Source organism: Saccostrea echinata, unplaced genomic scaffold, assembly GCF_033153115.1.
Source record: "Saccostrea echinata isolate AGI-Se365-2 ecotype Australia unplaced genomic scaffold, CSIRO_AGI_Sech_v1 ptg000009l, whole genome shotgun sequence".
Lineage (NCBI taxonomy): Eukaryota > Metazoa > Mollusca > Bivalvia > Ostreida > Ostreidae > Saccostrea > Saccostrea echinata.
In genome coordinates, this window is record NW_026889758.1 from 7590031 (window position 1) to 7607416 (window position 17386).

At 32.8% G+C, this 17386-nt stretch overlaps 1 protein-coding gene across 2 annotated transcripts; it reads left to right on the forward strand.

Moving 5' to 3' along the window:
* The first annotated feature begins 5789 nt into the window (after positions 1 to 5789).
* LOC133183246 (dolichol kinase-like) lies at positions 5790 to 15600 on the forward strand. Of its 2 annotated transcripts, none has more exons than XM_061318201.1 (12): positions 5790 to 5986; positions 6172 to 6280; positions 7902 to 7972; positions 9823 to 9963; positions 10077 to 10240; positions 10591 to 10647; positions 10767 to 10958; positions 11133 to 11348; positions 12618 to 12771; positions 14478 to 14588; positions 14670 to 14747; positions 15266 to 15600. In XM_061318201.1, the coding sequence occupies exons 1-12, from the start codon at positions 5878 to 5880 to the stop codon at positions 15403 to 15405; spliced, it is 1542 nt and encodes a 513-aa protein (XP_061174185.1). In that variant the 5' UTR covers positions 5790 to 5877; the 3' UTR covers positions 15406 to 15600. The 2 variants fall into 2 exon arrangements, with proteins under 2 accessions (XP_061174185.1, XP_061174183.1); XM_061318199.1 differs by having other exon boundaries at positions 15260 to 15599.
* Positions 15601 to 17386: the final 1786 nt, after the last annotated feature.

Sequence of the window (17386 nt, forward strand, 5' to 3'; positions counted from 1 at the left end):
GGCCATAGCGAGCGTCGACGTGTGGCACTTCCGGTGAAAGTTAACTACATATTACAGATCTACATATATTGCTCTGTCTTCCCTAAAAGTTTTATGTTCCTATGATGAGTGGTTTCTTAGAAAACCTGCGGACAAACTGACCCTCCAAAAATAACTAAATTGCAAAAATCTTCGGACCGGAAGTGACGTCTTGAAAATAAAAAAATATGTATAAAGATTTTTTAATGTTCTATCAGGCCTGAAAGTTTCATGAAAATCGAGCAAACCGTTTTCGAGAAATTGCGTGCACAAAATCGGTAAGAAAAAAAATAATAAGAAAAACAGTGGAAAAGAGACCGAAGAAAAACAAGAAGGTCTTCCGCTGCAGACGGAAGACCTTAACTAGACTCTTGTTGCCATGGCAACAAAAAAGTCTTCCGTTCTTCTAAATCTGTAAGAATTTGCTTTTTTCTGTGTCAAAAACATACATATCATATTAACTGTGAAAGAAAAAATAACTGGAAAAAAGTCCTTTCAGTACTTATGGTACTTTGATTTTCATGATCAATCTTGTATAATGCATTTGGCACCTATGAGAGATATACGTATATCATAGAGCAAGGATGATTAGCAATTTAAAAAAATTGTTTGCAATCATTTCTAAGACAAACAGACGAACGAACACCGTACTATCAGCTATCAAGATTTGACAGCATACCTATAAGAAAGATTATTCAATAACAGTAATTATTAAGCAATCGATTAATTGATTGATTTATTATATGTTGTTTCCGTCCCTGTCGAGAAGTTTTCACTCACATGGAGACGCCACCGCTCGCCGGAGTATACTTATACTTTGGCATTTATCACCATTGAGCAGTGAATAATCTTTTTTGTGCCAGCACCTTCTGCGACACGGGACCTCGATTTATACGATCTCATCCCAAGGACCGGTCTCCACGTCCCACAATCGAAGTTTATTATACCGCGATATTTTATTTTATTTTATTTTTTCACAAGTTTGTTGCATCAGATGTACTTAAAGATCATACTTCAAGATCATTTCGAACTCAGGCTACTTTTTTGCAGTGCATACAGCGTCAGGTTATTTTGATTGACAGGTCAACACACGTGCACTTCGTGTAATACTTTTTAAGCAGAAAAATATACAGGATGTGACCATGACTGACTATGAAATCAAAAAACATTTAATAAAGAATGGGTGTCACTGATATAGAACTAATTTTTGGTCTATGTAAATGGAAAGGAGGATCGGGATTAAGAGGGAATCTCTCTCTCTCTCTTCCTCTCTCTCTCTCAGACATGTAAATTGAACATTTCAGTATCATAATGACAAATCTACCATTATAGAATATGAAATTCTGTATACATGTAATGTATTTATAACCACATGTTCCAGATTTAAATCTAAAACGATTATATAATTCAAATGCCTAGCTGCACTAACATCTCCAAATATTAATCAAGACCGAGGGGGGGGGGGGGGCGGGGGCGGCTTCAAAGGAATTAGATAGTTTTATGTTTTATGAATTATAAGGAAAAGAACAGGTCAGTTGCATGTACATAATTATATATAATTGCATAAAATTGTGTTCATTCAGGTATACTCATCCCACATATCAACAGACCTGTGCAATTTTTTATCATGTTTTTTTTTCAAAAGAAAGATATAGCGAAGCATTATTTCACACAGAATCGCGTTTTCACATATTTTTTTTTTAACTCTTTGAGTATTTCACAAGAATCCAAGAATCGCCTTTCACATCTTTTATAACTCCTTGGGTATATAGAGTATAGATCATGTGTCATAAATAATTCAACTTTTTATCAAATATACATGTAATAACCAAATATAATCTATAGATTGATTTTCTTTAAGTGGCAGATATCAATTTATTTATAAAGGCTTTAAAACAGTACTGTATTACAATTTTCTATCGCTTAATTCCTTTTTTGAGTGTATGTAATATTTTTTAATATCGAAAGTAAAACTCGGAAATCGGGATAATTTCGCATTCAGATCATAGAGAATAATAAATCGTCTGCATTATAGAAGGCTTATAACTATCGTATTCTGAACTTAATATACGAAATAGATAAAACTGCATGCCTGTCCATCACTATAAATGTATATTCAGTGCTTATAATATATTTACTTGAATTAGCTACCTAACATATATATATTAATTTTTTTAGATATATTCATGTGTAAATTAACTAACTGTCAATACAGACTTACACTACACTGGCAACTTCAAACTTTACATGCACTGGAAGCGGTAACCAACGTCCTCTTAAATTTTGAAGAGTGAATATAGAACGTCTAAATATTTTGATATGGAGAGTGTATATGTCTCTAACGTCATCGATACTATTTCCGCCTTTATCTCGAAAGTTCTATTCTCACTTACAAGTCATAGTTATCTTTCTTTGCCCATTGTCTACACACTAGGTAAATAGGGAAAATGAGGGTACCGAAAATCTGCAAAATGTGGAATCTGATTTCAAAACAAATTATATATTTAGTATTTGTAGAATAACCTCTGTTATACATAATAATATCTTGAAAAAATATTAAAAAACAAAAAAGTTGAAAATTGACCAAACACAAGTTCACTTCCGGTTCGAACAGGAAGTACCGGAAACACACGAAAACAACTTCGAAACAAAGAGAATGTCATGATCTAATACCCCTGTAAATTTCACATCTTTACCTCAAACCGTTTCCGAGAAAAATTCCGGACAAAAGTCCATTTAAAAATTGGAAATTCGGCCGTAACTTCGGACCGGAAGTGAATTTTTCAAAAAACGGAATTTTATATAAACTTCATATATCAGCCTACTATCATGTGAAAAATTGTGAAAATCTATCCAACCATCTCTGAGTAATCGCGCTCACAAAATTTGGGAGGAATAATAATAATAATAATAAAAAGAAACAATACAATCACTATAAGTCTTCCGTTGTGAACGGAAGACTTAATAATAATAATAAGAAGAAACAGAGTAAAAACAATATGTTCCCAAACTTCGTTTGGGGAACATAATTATCACAATCAATTAAGGGGCCCTCTAAGGGGTACAGGTAGAGTTTAAAATCATTTATGAACTAACTATACCTGTATTTATTGAAGGAGGAATTCTACAGCAACATTAATTTTGGGATCTTTAAGGCATCTCTTCTGAAAAAATGCTTTCAGCATGGGAAAATTGATTAAATATATAAATTTTTTTACATGATTTTTTTTCAGAGGAAATATAAAAATCTTGAAGATTTTATCCATTGATTAAAAAAAAATGCTAAAAATAATGCGTTTTTCTTCCATAAATAATATTTTTTAGCAAAAATAAAATAAGTTTATCTGACTTTTCTTGACATGTTTTATTATATATTGATATTGTGCATTTATTTACGGCAAACTTTAAACACTAAAGGATCTTATTTGCAATTAAAACAATCTTTGCATTATCTCCCCCCCAAAAAAACCCAAAATTCATAAAAATTGATTAAAGTTAATATCAATCTTTCCATACTTAAGCCATATTTCAGAGAATGTCTTAAAGATTGGCTAAATAAAATTTCGGTAAACATGTAAGTAGCATTCTTTTTAAAACAGGAAAAATCTATCGATCATATGTCATTTTTCTTTTCAATATATCTTATAAAGAGTTAAATAAATTTTGCTTTAGATACTTTTTAATTTAATTTAGTTTTAATCACTGTTTCAGAGCATAAATTTTAAATATTATAACAATGAATGATTTCAAAATCTTTGTTAGTTTGCATCATGAAACTCAAATCTCAATATAAATTATTTTGGTAAAAATTTATCAAGAAGCGTAAGATACGATTTTTTGTAGGGATGTCAATTTTGTCCATTATTCATATTCGAATATTCAATGAAAGTATTCGAATATATTCGAATATTCGATAAAATAAATAAAATTTAGTTAATTTCAAATGTACATCATTATACTCTCATGGCAGGTTTGCGTCGGTATTTGGAAGTAAAATTGGACATAGACTTTTGTAGGCGCACAATAAGGAATTCTACATTTGACATCTGTCAATGTTTGAAATAAATGATTGATTTAAGTGTATACAACCGAAATATAAATGTAACAAATGATATCTATACAAGTTCAAACCAACGAACCAGTGGTTTAACCAGGGGCAAGATTGTCGTTTACTCTTCAGATTCAAAAACACGTAATTAATTACAATTATCTGCTTAATAAAAGATGTAATATAATCTTTGATACAATGTTTTGACAATATAAACAAACAATTCCATGGACAATTTTCCTAGCTCATTAATTTCCCGATAATGATTTTAAATTTTTAAAATCATATTTAACCCGAGATAATCAAGTTATTGATGCATTATTCTGAAAATGAGCCCTTTACAATATTACAGGCTGATTCTATCAAAGATGTAATTCAATGATCAATAAAAATTATTTTCATAAGTACATCCTTCACGTCTCTTAGACATTCAAAAAGGTTTCATTTCGTTGTCCTCGGTTCTAGATCCGATCATATTAAACTACTGAAAGTACTTTTTGTATCATACATTAATAGTCCTTGTTTATTTCTATATACCTTACTATTTCTTTATACCTTACTCAAAATGAAAAAAAATTGGAAGATCTATAAGACAAGAAAGTAGCGAAAGGAATCAGGGGATCGCTGGTAAATAAAACGGGGATAATTCCAGAACTGTTCTAATTAAAATTTATTACCTTTTTTGTGAAATCTGAAAACCACCGAATATTCGAATCTCAAATTCATATTCGAATATTAACTCATCGAATGAATATTCGAATGTTCGAATATTCGTTGACATCCCTAATTTTTTGGGAAAAAAAAAACTCTTTAGTTTGAATTTTAACCCCCCCCCCCAATAAAATTGGGTTGTGGACAATATTTTTAAAAGTAAGTTGTCAAAAAATTTTCTCCCCCCCCCCCACTTCCTCTTTCAAAAATGATACTAAGTGTCTGAATTTGATGTAAACAAAACGGTGCTAACTTTAGATATTGCTTTCAAACAAAGAGGTACCTATGGTTTAAACAGTGGGGAAGGGTCGACCTCCCAAAGAAATATGACAAGCAAAATTAAAATAATAATTTAAAAAAACCCTTTAAAATCCTATTTTGTGTGTTTGTGTATGGGAAGGGGTGGACTTTCTCTAACTGTTTGTAGATTTTTTTTCAAGTGTTGGAATTCGCCAGCGCTCGACCTTACAGCAACAGAAAGTAAGGGGGCAGCATCTAATGAAAATTTACATATTAAACTATACTACTTTGTTAAATCAAGGTAACACAGGTAAAATCTACCTGGACCCCTTAGAGGGCCTCTTAATTGAGTGTGATAGTTAAATAGTTGTTTTAGGGAGTAGACGTTCGGGGAATAAACCCTCTCCTCATATGAGGAGAGTAAGCGTATCAGAAACCCTTGGCTAGCGATCTAGAGTGGGTTACGAATTTTTACAAAATGTTTGTTTATCGTAATTTTTCGGGCTGATGGTATGGATTATATATCACAAATATGTTACTAAAAGATAGTTTATAAAAAGAAGTCGAAAAAGCCCGGGGTCTATTGGGGGGGGGGGGGGTCCTGTCCTCAAGCACCTGTGGTTACGTCCTTGCAATATGCCGTAGCACTGTCTCAAGCATTCCGGATATTTAAATGTTGTTCAAAACAATTTAATTTTTTCCTTTTTACTTCTAAATGTAAGCTTCCAGTTTGAATTTTGGTGTATTTTTATTCAAACTGAAACTGCAAGAAGTTGAGTAAGGCTTTTAAAAGCGCATGTTACTTTATGTTTTCCTGAATATTGGCGTAAATTCATTACTACGTCGCTTTCTGTGAAGAAATGGTGTTCAAAATCGTTGAGGCAGGCGTGATCATTGGGTTTTACAGTTACATATGCTTTTTCTGGAACCAACAGTCGACAAATGATGCACATCACTTAAAAACTCTGGGTATGTTTCTTAATGCATCATTCATAGGTGGCTAAGCAGGTGTACCGTAATTAGCATTAATTCAAAATACATGTATTTTTATGCTTCATTGTTCTTTTTCTTCAACATTTAAGAAAGTACATGTAATCCTCTTTTTATTGGGTTAAATTAAAACAATGTTCTTGCATGCAATTTGTTCTTGACAGGCTGTTCAGTTTGTTTAATGCTTCTTATGTCCCTTCATCAAATTGTCCCAGTCATTCATAGAAAGGCCGCAGAGACTACAGACACCACCGAACAATCTCAGGTTTACAGGTAAAATTATACCATTATTTGAAAATCATTTACAGAAAAATCTTGCCACATGATTCCAACGTAAAATGCAGTATTCAATAGCAACATTTCATTTTTAGCTCACCCTGACAAAGCAGAGATATAAAGCCTCTATTATACTTTCTGCATCAGCTTCCTGCTTCAAGTTTTAGAAACAAATTTATAAACCCTGTGGTGACCATACTTGCATGGATGAAGCATGTAGGAATGCACTACCAGACATGCTTTGGATGCTGGATCTGACCTAAATTTAAAGGATGAGTGACCATGCAGGTTAAAATTTTTGGAGCAGATCCGTTCCCAAGTAATTAAAAGCCCTATGAATAAACCATCTTATAAAGAGATGCACACCACCAGAACTTTCATTTTGTGTGAGACTTTGCCTTACTTATATTCGTTAGGGGTGCAACGATACACTAACCTCACGATACGATACGTATCACGGTATTCAGTTAATGATATGATACGTATCACGATACATGACAAGGTTAAAAAGTCTTCCAAGTTTGTCACCATATTTTTTCTTTAACTTGACAGGGTTATATAAAATGTTCATATTTTTTTGATAATAATTAAAATAAAATTTTGTTAACTTGAATTGGATTATTGGGTACATCTATGATCTTTGAGTTTTGACAATAATTCTAAACCAAATGATGAACATTTACAGGGAACTACGGGGACCTTTCCTAATAATCTTCCTTTTAAATTGGAATGAAAAAGGAAGACATTCATTCTTTTATTCCTTTTATTTACGTAGAAAACCAGTTGTCATATTTCTCGTGTTAACACGTTTTAGTCAACAAGACAGTGAATTCTCATCGAAATACACACATGATGAAATATCGTGTATTACCAAAGAATACGTTTAGATCTAAAGGGTTTATCATTTGTCTTAACATCTATAACATATAATCACATTAAGTCCTTCTCAGTGTTAAATCTGAGGTCTGTAAAATGCTGGAGATGAGTTTAACTTCCGTTAATGCGTTATCGGCGACAAGGAAACAAAACGGACGATTCGGATATTTCTGGACCGATTGAACCGAACCGCGATATCAGTTTAGCGTATCGTGAATTGAACCGTGGAAAAATATACCGCGATATACCGTCAAACGGTTTATCGTTGCACCCTTAATATTCGTTGAGGTAATAATAATAATTTTTCTTATTCAGACAGGATAGCACAATTAGTAACAAGTGACTAGTTTACACTGTGGTCCTCTATGAAACATATTCACAGACAGATAAATACGAGAATAGAAAATAGATTGTATAAAATACATGTATATACATAACATCATGTACATGACATCAATGAAATGAGTATAATATTTAATGATTAGCTTTGCAATTTTTGATTAACTATTTCTGATATTAATTTAAAATTAGAAAATATTCAAATATTCTTTAAACTGAAATTCAAGGGTCAGGAGTATATAAAGATTAAACAGACAATTACATGCATTAATGCTAAATTTCAAGATCAATTATAAAAGGGATTTACTTCTTAATCATATTGTTTAAGTAGTTAGTACTAAATTTATGCCCTGTATAGGTATGTTATTGAATTTCAATTACATGTACACTGCTGTTTGTACAGAAGCAAGAGTGATCCTGGACTATGGTGTAGTTTACTGATACCATTGGCTTTCACAACAAACTTGTTTTTACGTAAGTCATAAGGTCACTCACATATGGTGCATTATGTACATAATTACAGAGTATATATATATATATATATATATATATATATATATATATATATATATATATATATATATTTAAGAAATAAGGTATCATTTTTAGCTCACCTCGACGAAGTCGAGATGAGCTTATGCTATACCCCCGGCGTCAGGTCCATTCCCAAGTAACTATAAGCCCTACCTGGACCAAACTTGCATGGATGATGCATCTAGGGATGGACACTACCACACTTGCTTCGGATGCTGGATCTGACCTAGATTTTCCAGATGAGTGACCAGGTTAAAGTTTTAGGAGCAGGTCCATTCCCAAGTAACTATAAGCCCTTCCTGGACCAAACTTGCATGGATGATGCATCTAGGGATGGACATGGCCACACTTACTTCGGATGCTGGATCTGATGTAGATTTTCCAGATGAGTGACCAGGTTAAAGTTTTAGGAGCAGGTCCATTCCCAAGTAACTATAAGCCCTACCTGGACCAAACCTGCATGGATGATGCATCTAGGGATGGACACTTCCACACTTGCTTCGGATGCTGGATCTGACCTAGATTTTCCAGATGAGTGACCAGGTTAAAGTTTTAGGAGCAGGTCCATTCCAAAGTAACTATAAGCCCTACCTGGACTAAACTTGCATGGATGATGCATCCAGGGATGGACACTACCACACTTGCTTCGGAAGCTGGATCTGACCTAGATTTTCCACATGTGAGACCAGGTTTAGATTTAGGAGTAGTCTTGTTCCCAAGTAACTATAAGCCCTACCTGGACCAAACTTGCATGGATGATGCATCTAGGGATGTACACTAACCAACCTGCTTCGAATGCTGGATCTGACCTAGATTTTCCACATGAGTGAATTTTAGCCATATTTTAACCAAATTAGCATGGATGATGTATCTAGGGATGGATACTTCCAGACTTGCCTTGGATTCTGAATCTGACGTACATTTTCCAGATGAGTGACCAGGGTAATTTTTTGGAGTAGCTATATAATATTATGGCCTGTTATGATTAAACTTGCATAGATGGTGCATCTAAGGATGAAAACTTCCAGACTTGCTTTGGATGTTGGAACTGACCAAAATTTTCTTGATTACTAAACAGGTCAAAAGTTTTTTGAGCAGATCTATAATTAAATCAAACTTGCATGGATATTGATCTTGGGATGTACCCTAACTAGAAAAAAATATGATGTGAAATTTGCCTTACATGTAGATAACATTCGTCGAGGTGAGCTTCGTAATCTTTGATTACCTATGTTTAAACATCTATCGGGATATAAATACGGGTTGATCACGAGATCAAATTCCATAAAGCCCAAAGGGCTTTATGGTAAATTTGATCTCGTACCAACCCATATTTATAGCCCGATAGATGTTTTAAAATGATACCTTATTACTTATATTTACATTTGTGACTAATTCATATTTGATATTTGCCTGATTATAATCTTTAACGCGTGAATAGTTTTATTTTTCAAACCTAACGGCACGTGTTTGATCCACTGAATTGCGCGTCGACCCTTTACGACGTCACTGAGAAATTATGTCAAACGTTTATGACGCGAGGAACCCGTGTTTATACGGATATAGATACGAGTTGCTTTTAATAGTGTTATATAAAAGAAAACATTTGCAAATGTAAATATATATATATATATATATTTATGTTCTCTTGGTTTTGAAACAGATTTATTCATTGATTTTAAGCTTATAAAAAAGTTCTGAAAATAGACTATGAAACCTTCATAATTCTTCAATATGAATTGCCCTTTATGTAGAATAATGTTTGAATGATTAACATATTTTTTACACAGAGAAGGAAGTTGATAATATGCCAGTGATGTTGGCCATGGTTTCTGTGGTGTTGGTTTTAGTACATTTTAATCCGTCTTCTATCACTCAGTTAACATGTGCTGGACTGCTCTACTGGTTCAGGGAAGACTTTCTCTCTAAAGGTATAATTCTTTATATTCATATTTTCTGATGTTAAAAAATGCTGTAGAAATTTTCAAACTTTCTTGCAATTTGAATTAAATGCTGACAATACTGACCGTCTTATCTATTCCAGGAAGACCAGAACAGATTGTTTTTGTTTTGTTATGTGTTGTTGTCTACATTCTGCTTGGTAAAATACCAGCTGTGTTTCCTAAGTCCTTCACTGAGGGAGAGCTTGCTGTTTGTTTACAAACACTGATCATTCCTCTTTATCCTGTTCTGGTTATCTCATACAAGGCAAGAGAAAAACCTTTTTTAAGATACTGTAGACATACTTTTTTCCTCATGGTATTAGTTTACACTTTATCACAAATTTTTTGCAAAAAGTCACAGTTTACTTAAAGTACATCTAAGGTATTTGATGGCAATCCAAATGATCCGCATAATTTTCTACCTGCGGATGGAACAGAAATTGTGATTCCACAAAATCAATTCCGGAGAATTAAGACTCCAAACAAAAAATTAAGTCACAGTATCTTTTTAAAATACAATTCCGTTAAACCTTTAAATATTGTATTCTTATCTTTTTAAATAGAGAGAAGATCATTCTCTAACTTACACTAAATTTGATTCATATTTCTTTACAGGCATTGAAGAAAGGTGTCCAAAGCATAAGTTTACCATTAAGTCTTTCTATACCACTTGTAAGTTGTCTTATAATTCAGCAGTCATTATAAGAAAAGCAGTACTTTTTCATGAAGCAAAGTCAAAAACATTTAGAAACTTAACATTGGTAAATGTCTCCCCTGTTCTTTGTTTGCAGTTAGCTTATGTAGGAGTTTTGTCAGGGACTGTTTTTATTTGTGTGATCCGCATAAATAACAGTGGTCTGCGTTTTGTGTTGTCCTATGGTCTGGCAGCTGTAGCCGTTCTTTTGCCAATTTTAATCAAGTTGTTTGGTACACCACTGCCCTACAGAGCAATTTTTCTGTTTCTGACTCAATCTCAGGCCAGGGTAAGTCCTGTTATGAGTGTTTCCTGTAATTTGAATTGAATTTAAATGAACAATTACAATTATATATGCATATTAATACATGTACCTGTAAATGGTAGAAAGTTGTACCTCAATCATATTTGTTTATTTCGATTTATCATTTACAAGCACTGTACTGCTAACCATTATTTATAGGTTTATCTACTTGGTTGGTGGAGCTTTCTTGTGCTCGTCAGTCTTTGCATTACTGTGATAAACCAGAACAATAAAACGTCCAAAAGTAGGTCAACGAGTGTACGGAAAGTGTTCCATTTCCTAGTACTTGGTGTATATGTACCAGGATTGATATATGATGCCACACTGTTGTTTGCAGCTTCCTGGGTGGCTCTAGGATGCATGATCATAGCAGAGGTACAAATAATTAATGTCTTGATACCCACTGAAAGACTGAAAAGTTCTTTTTTTTAAATCAAAATTTGTACTTTTGTTTGAAAAGCTCAGATTATCCTCAAAATCTGTGATCATAAATTTGTCAATGATTTCCAGCATGCAACTTAATTCAAACACTGAAACATGTACATGCAGTAGTGCATTTCTGTTGTTACAGGTTATTGTGTCATTGACAAGCAAACAAGCTTTATATTATATAAATAAAAAAATAATGAAAAAAAGTAAAATTGCTTTTCCAGCATATTTTTAGGAAAAATTATGAATATTCATGTATAAAATCATTGTAAAAATTGCTTGTAAAAATATCATGATATTATCTTGATATTTTGGAAAAAAATCGTGATATATCACAACACAAAATTTTTTGAGATACCATCCCTATTTCTTATAACTTTGAATATCCCTAGCAGATTTATTGAGATAGTTTTCTAAAATAGCGGCAAGAATTTGTTTTTCACAAAATCTCATTAGCAGCTATAAATTTGAGACCTTGACCTTTTTTTTAACCTTCACCTTTTCTTTTGATTTGGTGTTATCTTATTCTATTGAATGCTGCCCTTGATAAGAGCTTTTCAACAGGTAGAAATTTGAGAACATTTACTCTTCCTGTAACATGGATCTCCTATTTTTTTTAAGCTGATTATTTTTAGCTTCCTGAGGATTACTTTTTTTAATAAATTTGAACAAAGATGGTACATACTATTTTGTAGCTTTAATTTTTCTTTGACTTACTGAAGATCTCATCCTGTCATGTTTGCAATATGGATCAAAATATCTAGTTACATGTATTTATATGCCGATGGTTATTATTAGAAAGTTATAGAATGCATATTTGTCATAACTGGCCACCAGGTGGCAGACCAGCCATTAAATATGAAAGTTTTGAGGTTTCTGTGGATCTGCATTATTGTACAAATTGTACAGATCTGTGTATTATTTTTACATTTTTGAAGATGAATAAAATAAATATGTTTGCTATTATTACTTGTTTATTTCATGACTATTAAACACTGTTCTCATGTTGTCAGTTTGGAAAAGTGTCTGGCATGTTTTAAAATTGACAATTAATAATATTTTTGTATAATGTCAGCATAGATTTCTAAATACATACAAGTAGGTCTCTGAGTGCATACATTTATTTTGAAGTAACTGAGATTTATTGCCCATTTGTTGATTACAGCTATATCTCTTGGTACAATATTTTAAAGATGGAACACATTCTTTTTTCAGACCTTGAGACTCCTGGAGGTCCCTGTTTTTGGTCCATTCTTCCATAAGTGTTACTCTGTGTTTCTGGATTCCCAGGATGAAGGAAGACTGGTCCTGACCCCTATATACCTTCTGTGTGGCCTCTCATTCCCTCTCTGGATCCACACCTACCAATGTAAGCTAACACTAGGGATAACCCAGTATTTATATATGAAGACATATACCAGGTACTGGCAAAATTAAAATATAGCATATTTTCCAATGTGTACACAAGTACCGGTATGCTGCTGTAAATTAACACACATTATCAGTAGAAACTACATTTGTGAATGCATGAATATATAGAGGATATAATATGAAATTATGTGGAAAGATGTGCATTCTTAGGACATTTTGATTTAATTGTGTCTTGGATGAGATTGATTTTCACAAATAGCAATAAAACAAGAGGATGTAATCATTAATGCATAGCATTACCATTCATTATGTGTAGCATTGTCAAGCAATGTGGGAGTGTATGGAATATGATATTGTTCACTTTTTCTTGCATTTCATCAGTGAGACTGGATTTTTTAATATACATATGTACATTCGCACTGTAAAATAACACTTGTGAAAATATCTATTTTATGTAATGGACACATTACAGTATCACCATTGAAAAATATGATAAATAAAAATATACATATCACTGTACACCATCTGATGAAATCACTTATAAATCTGTAACATTTTACTTAATTCCCTTCAAATACTGTAAATAATTTTTTATTGTGGAGAACTTTATTTTTGCATAAGTACGTGAGACCGTCTGTTCAGGAAAATTGTTTTTCTTGCATATCTTTTTTTCATCAAGATTATATACAAGAATAACCAGAATGCTTAAAAAATTCTGTCTGTCATATGAATATCCAAATAATTAGCTCATATAAATATACCAAATAATTAGCTCATATAAATATACCAAATAATTAGCTCATATAAATATACCAAATAGTTATCTCATATAAATATTACAAATAATTATCTCATATAAATATTACAAATAATTATTTCTTATAAATATACCTAATAGTTATCTCATATAAATATACCAAATGGTTATCACATATAAATATACCAAATAGTCATCTCAGATAAATATACCTAATAGTTATATCACCAAAATAAGCTGTCAAGAAAATTTTCTGATCTAAAGTTGTTGTAAATATTTATGTACATGTAAGTCTTGATTATTGAAAAATCAGATATGCAGCTGAGGATGAACATTTTGATTTATCATATGGAGTAAGAGATTAGGTCAATAATTCTTTTACTATAGAATATTATAAAATTATGGACTCTTTCCATGGTGAATATGGTTTGATATTCACCAGATAAGTATCAATATTGATATTTTTCAAACAATATTCACCATCGAAAGAGTTCATAATTGTTTATTATATAGTCTGGATTTGAATAAATAGATATGTTTAGTTTAATTTTCATGACTTGTTCTTCAGTTTTTCTTTTCTATTCTTTGTTTACCAGGGTGTGTCTTAAATAAAGTCTTGCCACTGTTAACTGGTGTTTTTTTCCATTATACATGTACCATGTAATTTTATTTTCATGACTGCATTAGACTCCCAACTTTCCATTCTCTGTTTACTGGGGTGTGACTTCAGTGATATTCTCCCACTGTTTGCTGGAGTTTTGTCCATTGTACCACATGTAATTTTATTTTCATGACAGCTTTAGACTTCAGTTGCCCATTCTCTGTTTACTAGAGTGTGACTTCAGTGATGTCCTCCCACTGTTTGCTGGAGTTTTGTCCATTGTACCACATGTAATTTTATTTTCATGACAGCTTTAGACTTCAGTTGCCCATTCTCTGTTTACTAGGGTGTGACTTCAGTGATGTCCTCCCACTGTTTGCTGGAGTTCTGTCCATTGGGGTTGGAGACACTATGGCTTCTATTGTTGGCAGTGCATTTGGAAAGCATAAGATATTTGGTATGTAAATAAGGAAGAGATTGTATTTTTGGTAGTCAAATCTGTTGATTTTACTCATGTTTTGTATTTTCACCTTTATAGGAAGTCAGAAGTCAATTGAAGGAACTGTAGCTTCCATAATATTCCAGCTCATTTTTATCTTCATGTTAGGTCATTTCAGTAAGTATATATATATATATATATATATATATATAGAGAGAGAGAGAGAGAGAGAGAGAGAGAGAGAGAGATGATATACTATTAGAGTGTGTCTGTAAATGTCTTTTAGGTACAAATATTAGGATGCAAATGTTATCAAATGTTATATCTGTCAAAGTGCTATTGTGTGATGTTTAAAGAATCAGTCACTAGTTGATGAAATAAAAGATTTCTAATTAAAATTGTCTGTATTGTACTGTGCACTCTGCACCATTAGTGAGCAGAACAGAGTAGAATGTTCTATAACAGCAGATTTCAGTCAGGTAGGGGGTGGGCTGGGTTGGAGCACCTGTCAGATTATTGACATCTGACCCCTGATCTATGTGCAAAAGACTTAACACTGATTATAATTGATTTCAATTGCTATAGATGTATGAAATGTGCCTGATAAAGTTAAATCCTTTGCTTGGAAATATAAAAGTTTTTCAAGTATTTTGGATAATTAAAATATATTGCCAATATATTTTTGTTAGTTCCAGGTGGAGTATTACACAATCACTTTTTGTCTGTGGCAGGAATCATCGCAGTAACTTCCCTTCTTGAGGCCACCACATCACAAATAGACAATCATGTGCTTCCATTGTTTATGTATAATCTGTTGATCACTCTGAAGTCATGACAGATACTATATGACACTGACAGACTGAGAGTATTGCTGACATTCTAAGTCATATTGCAGGCAATCATAATAATGTAAATGATAGTGTGATGTCTCATGTCAGTTGATGTTTTAAGGGATATCAACAGAAAATGCATATCGTGTTTAATGTGCAAATACTAAAAATAAAGTCTTACATTGATAATTAAACAGTCTGATAGTCAGGGCTAACTTTTAATGACAAACTACAAATATTAAAGCACAACATTACATTGCACATAAAACGTGTTTTAAAAAAAATTTGGTTCGACACCCTTTCTTCACTGCAAGCTAAATGTAACAGGTTTAATTATTCTGTGTACATTATCGACATTACCAAAATTTGATTCTAAAACTTCAAAACAGTAAACCATCCTCAGGCATGCAGTGGCAAGGACTGACCCCTTTGTCAGACATTTTTTTTTACTGTTAATGTTGATTGAAACACTGGTTGGCCTCAGCTTAGTATTCTCGGACGGTAATGTATTTTAAAATTTTCTTGTCGAAAAAAGTTGGAATAACCCCGACCCCAACTAAATAGGATTTTCTTGTTTGTAAAAATTTCCCCAAATTATTTCCTTGGCTGGCCCTTGACTTTCAGAGGCAATACTACGTGCCTGCATACTTTTCAGAATAACAATCACATTTCTAATTTCCTAACTGGAGAAAACATACAAAGTCAGAGAGAAATCTTGTTCCCCGATGAGGGGGTCTTATAGTAGCAGTGTAGTGATCTGTGGCGTGTTGTAACTGTCTAAAGGCTTGTCCTGCCTTGACTGTGTATTGGTGCAAAAGCCATGACCAAGATTAAAGTCTTTGAAGTCAAATTTCAAGGTCTAGGTCATGACGTCGAAACTCATATTTGGAAATGACGTCACAGGTTAATGTATATATGAAAGCCTTGTCTCTTCAGGTGCAAAAGCTACGGCCAAGGTTTAAAATTTTTTAAGTAGTTCAAACATCAAGGTCAAGGTAGGTGATGAGATAAGAAACAAAAAACAAGAAAAAAAACCCAAAACAAATAAAAACACACACACACACAAGACAACAACAAAAAACTAGAGATACGTCCATAGGACATAAATGCCCCGCCCAGGATTCATTAGTACATCGAAGTGAAGCCGTCGTGTCAAAGCCATTAATAAATTATTTAAGCATGCGTATTTAAGTTAACTGGCAAAATTGGAAATATGCAGCATACATCATTTCCATCTGTTACAATGAAAACATCTAATGATAGACAATGGAATGGGCGGGTACAATTCGACACGAACGTCCGAGAAAACATTGGATTGAAATTCTAGTTTGAAATTCATTTTCAATCCACCTCAGCTACGCTAGAAGGCACGGTGTCACTGATTGACCCAGAAGACAGACAATAAGTCAATTTCGGAATAGTTTGAAATTTATATAAATCAGAATTTCTGTCCAGTGTTTAAAAAAAAATATAAAGGGACAAATATTTGATTTCTGTTAGGTATGTGCATGCGTGTGTTGGGGGGATGGAGGAGCTGAACAATCTTGGAAATAAAAAAGAAAGTTTTTTTTTCTTTTTAGTTCGGACAACCTCTCCCTGTTTTTGATTGTCAAACATTTTTCAATGAACAAAAGAAAATAGCTAATGTCATCCTAGAAATAAATATATTTTGTCATATGAAGGCATGATCTGACTCGACAATTTTTGCCCCTCTAGAATCAAATGACCGTCCCCTGAAAAAATGATCTCTGTCTTCTATGACTTTTACGTGTCCATTTAAAAAAATATAGGCTAGAAAACTCATATAAATATGAATTTCAAACAACATGTATTTGGGAATTGAAATTATTTGACTTTTGGATCATACATTCACACTTAGCGATTGAAAACAGCTCAGGTGGATTGAAAATGAATTTCAAACTAGAATTTCAATCCAATGTTTTCACGGACGTCCGTGTAAAATTGTACCCCGCCCATTTCATTGTC

Excerpts from the sequence above, each read along its gene's own strand:
- LOC133183246 (XM_061318199.1), top strand. The coding sequence starts at position 5,878 with ATGGTGTTCAAAATCGTTGAGGCAGGCGTGATCATTGGGTTTTACAGT. Across the intron at positions 6,281-7,901 it reads GAACAATCTCAGGTTTACAG|AAGCAAGAGTGATCCTGGAC; the intron begins GTAAAATTATAC and ends CTGTTTGTACAG. Across the intron at positions 12,772-14,477 it reads CTGGATCCACACCTACCAAT|GGTGTGACTTCAGTGATGTC; the intron begins GTAAGCTAACAC and ends TCTGTTTACTAG.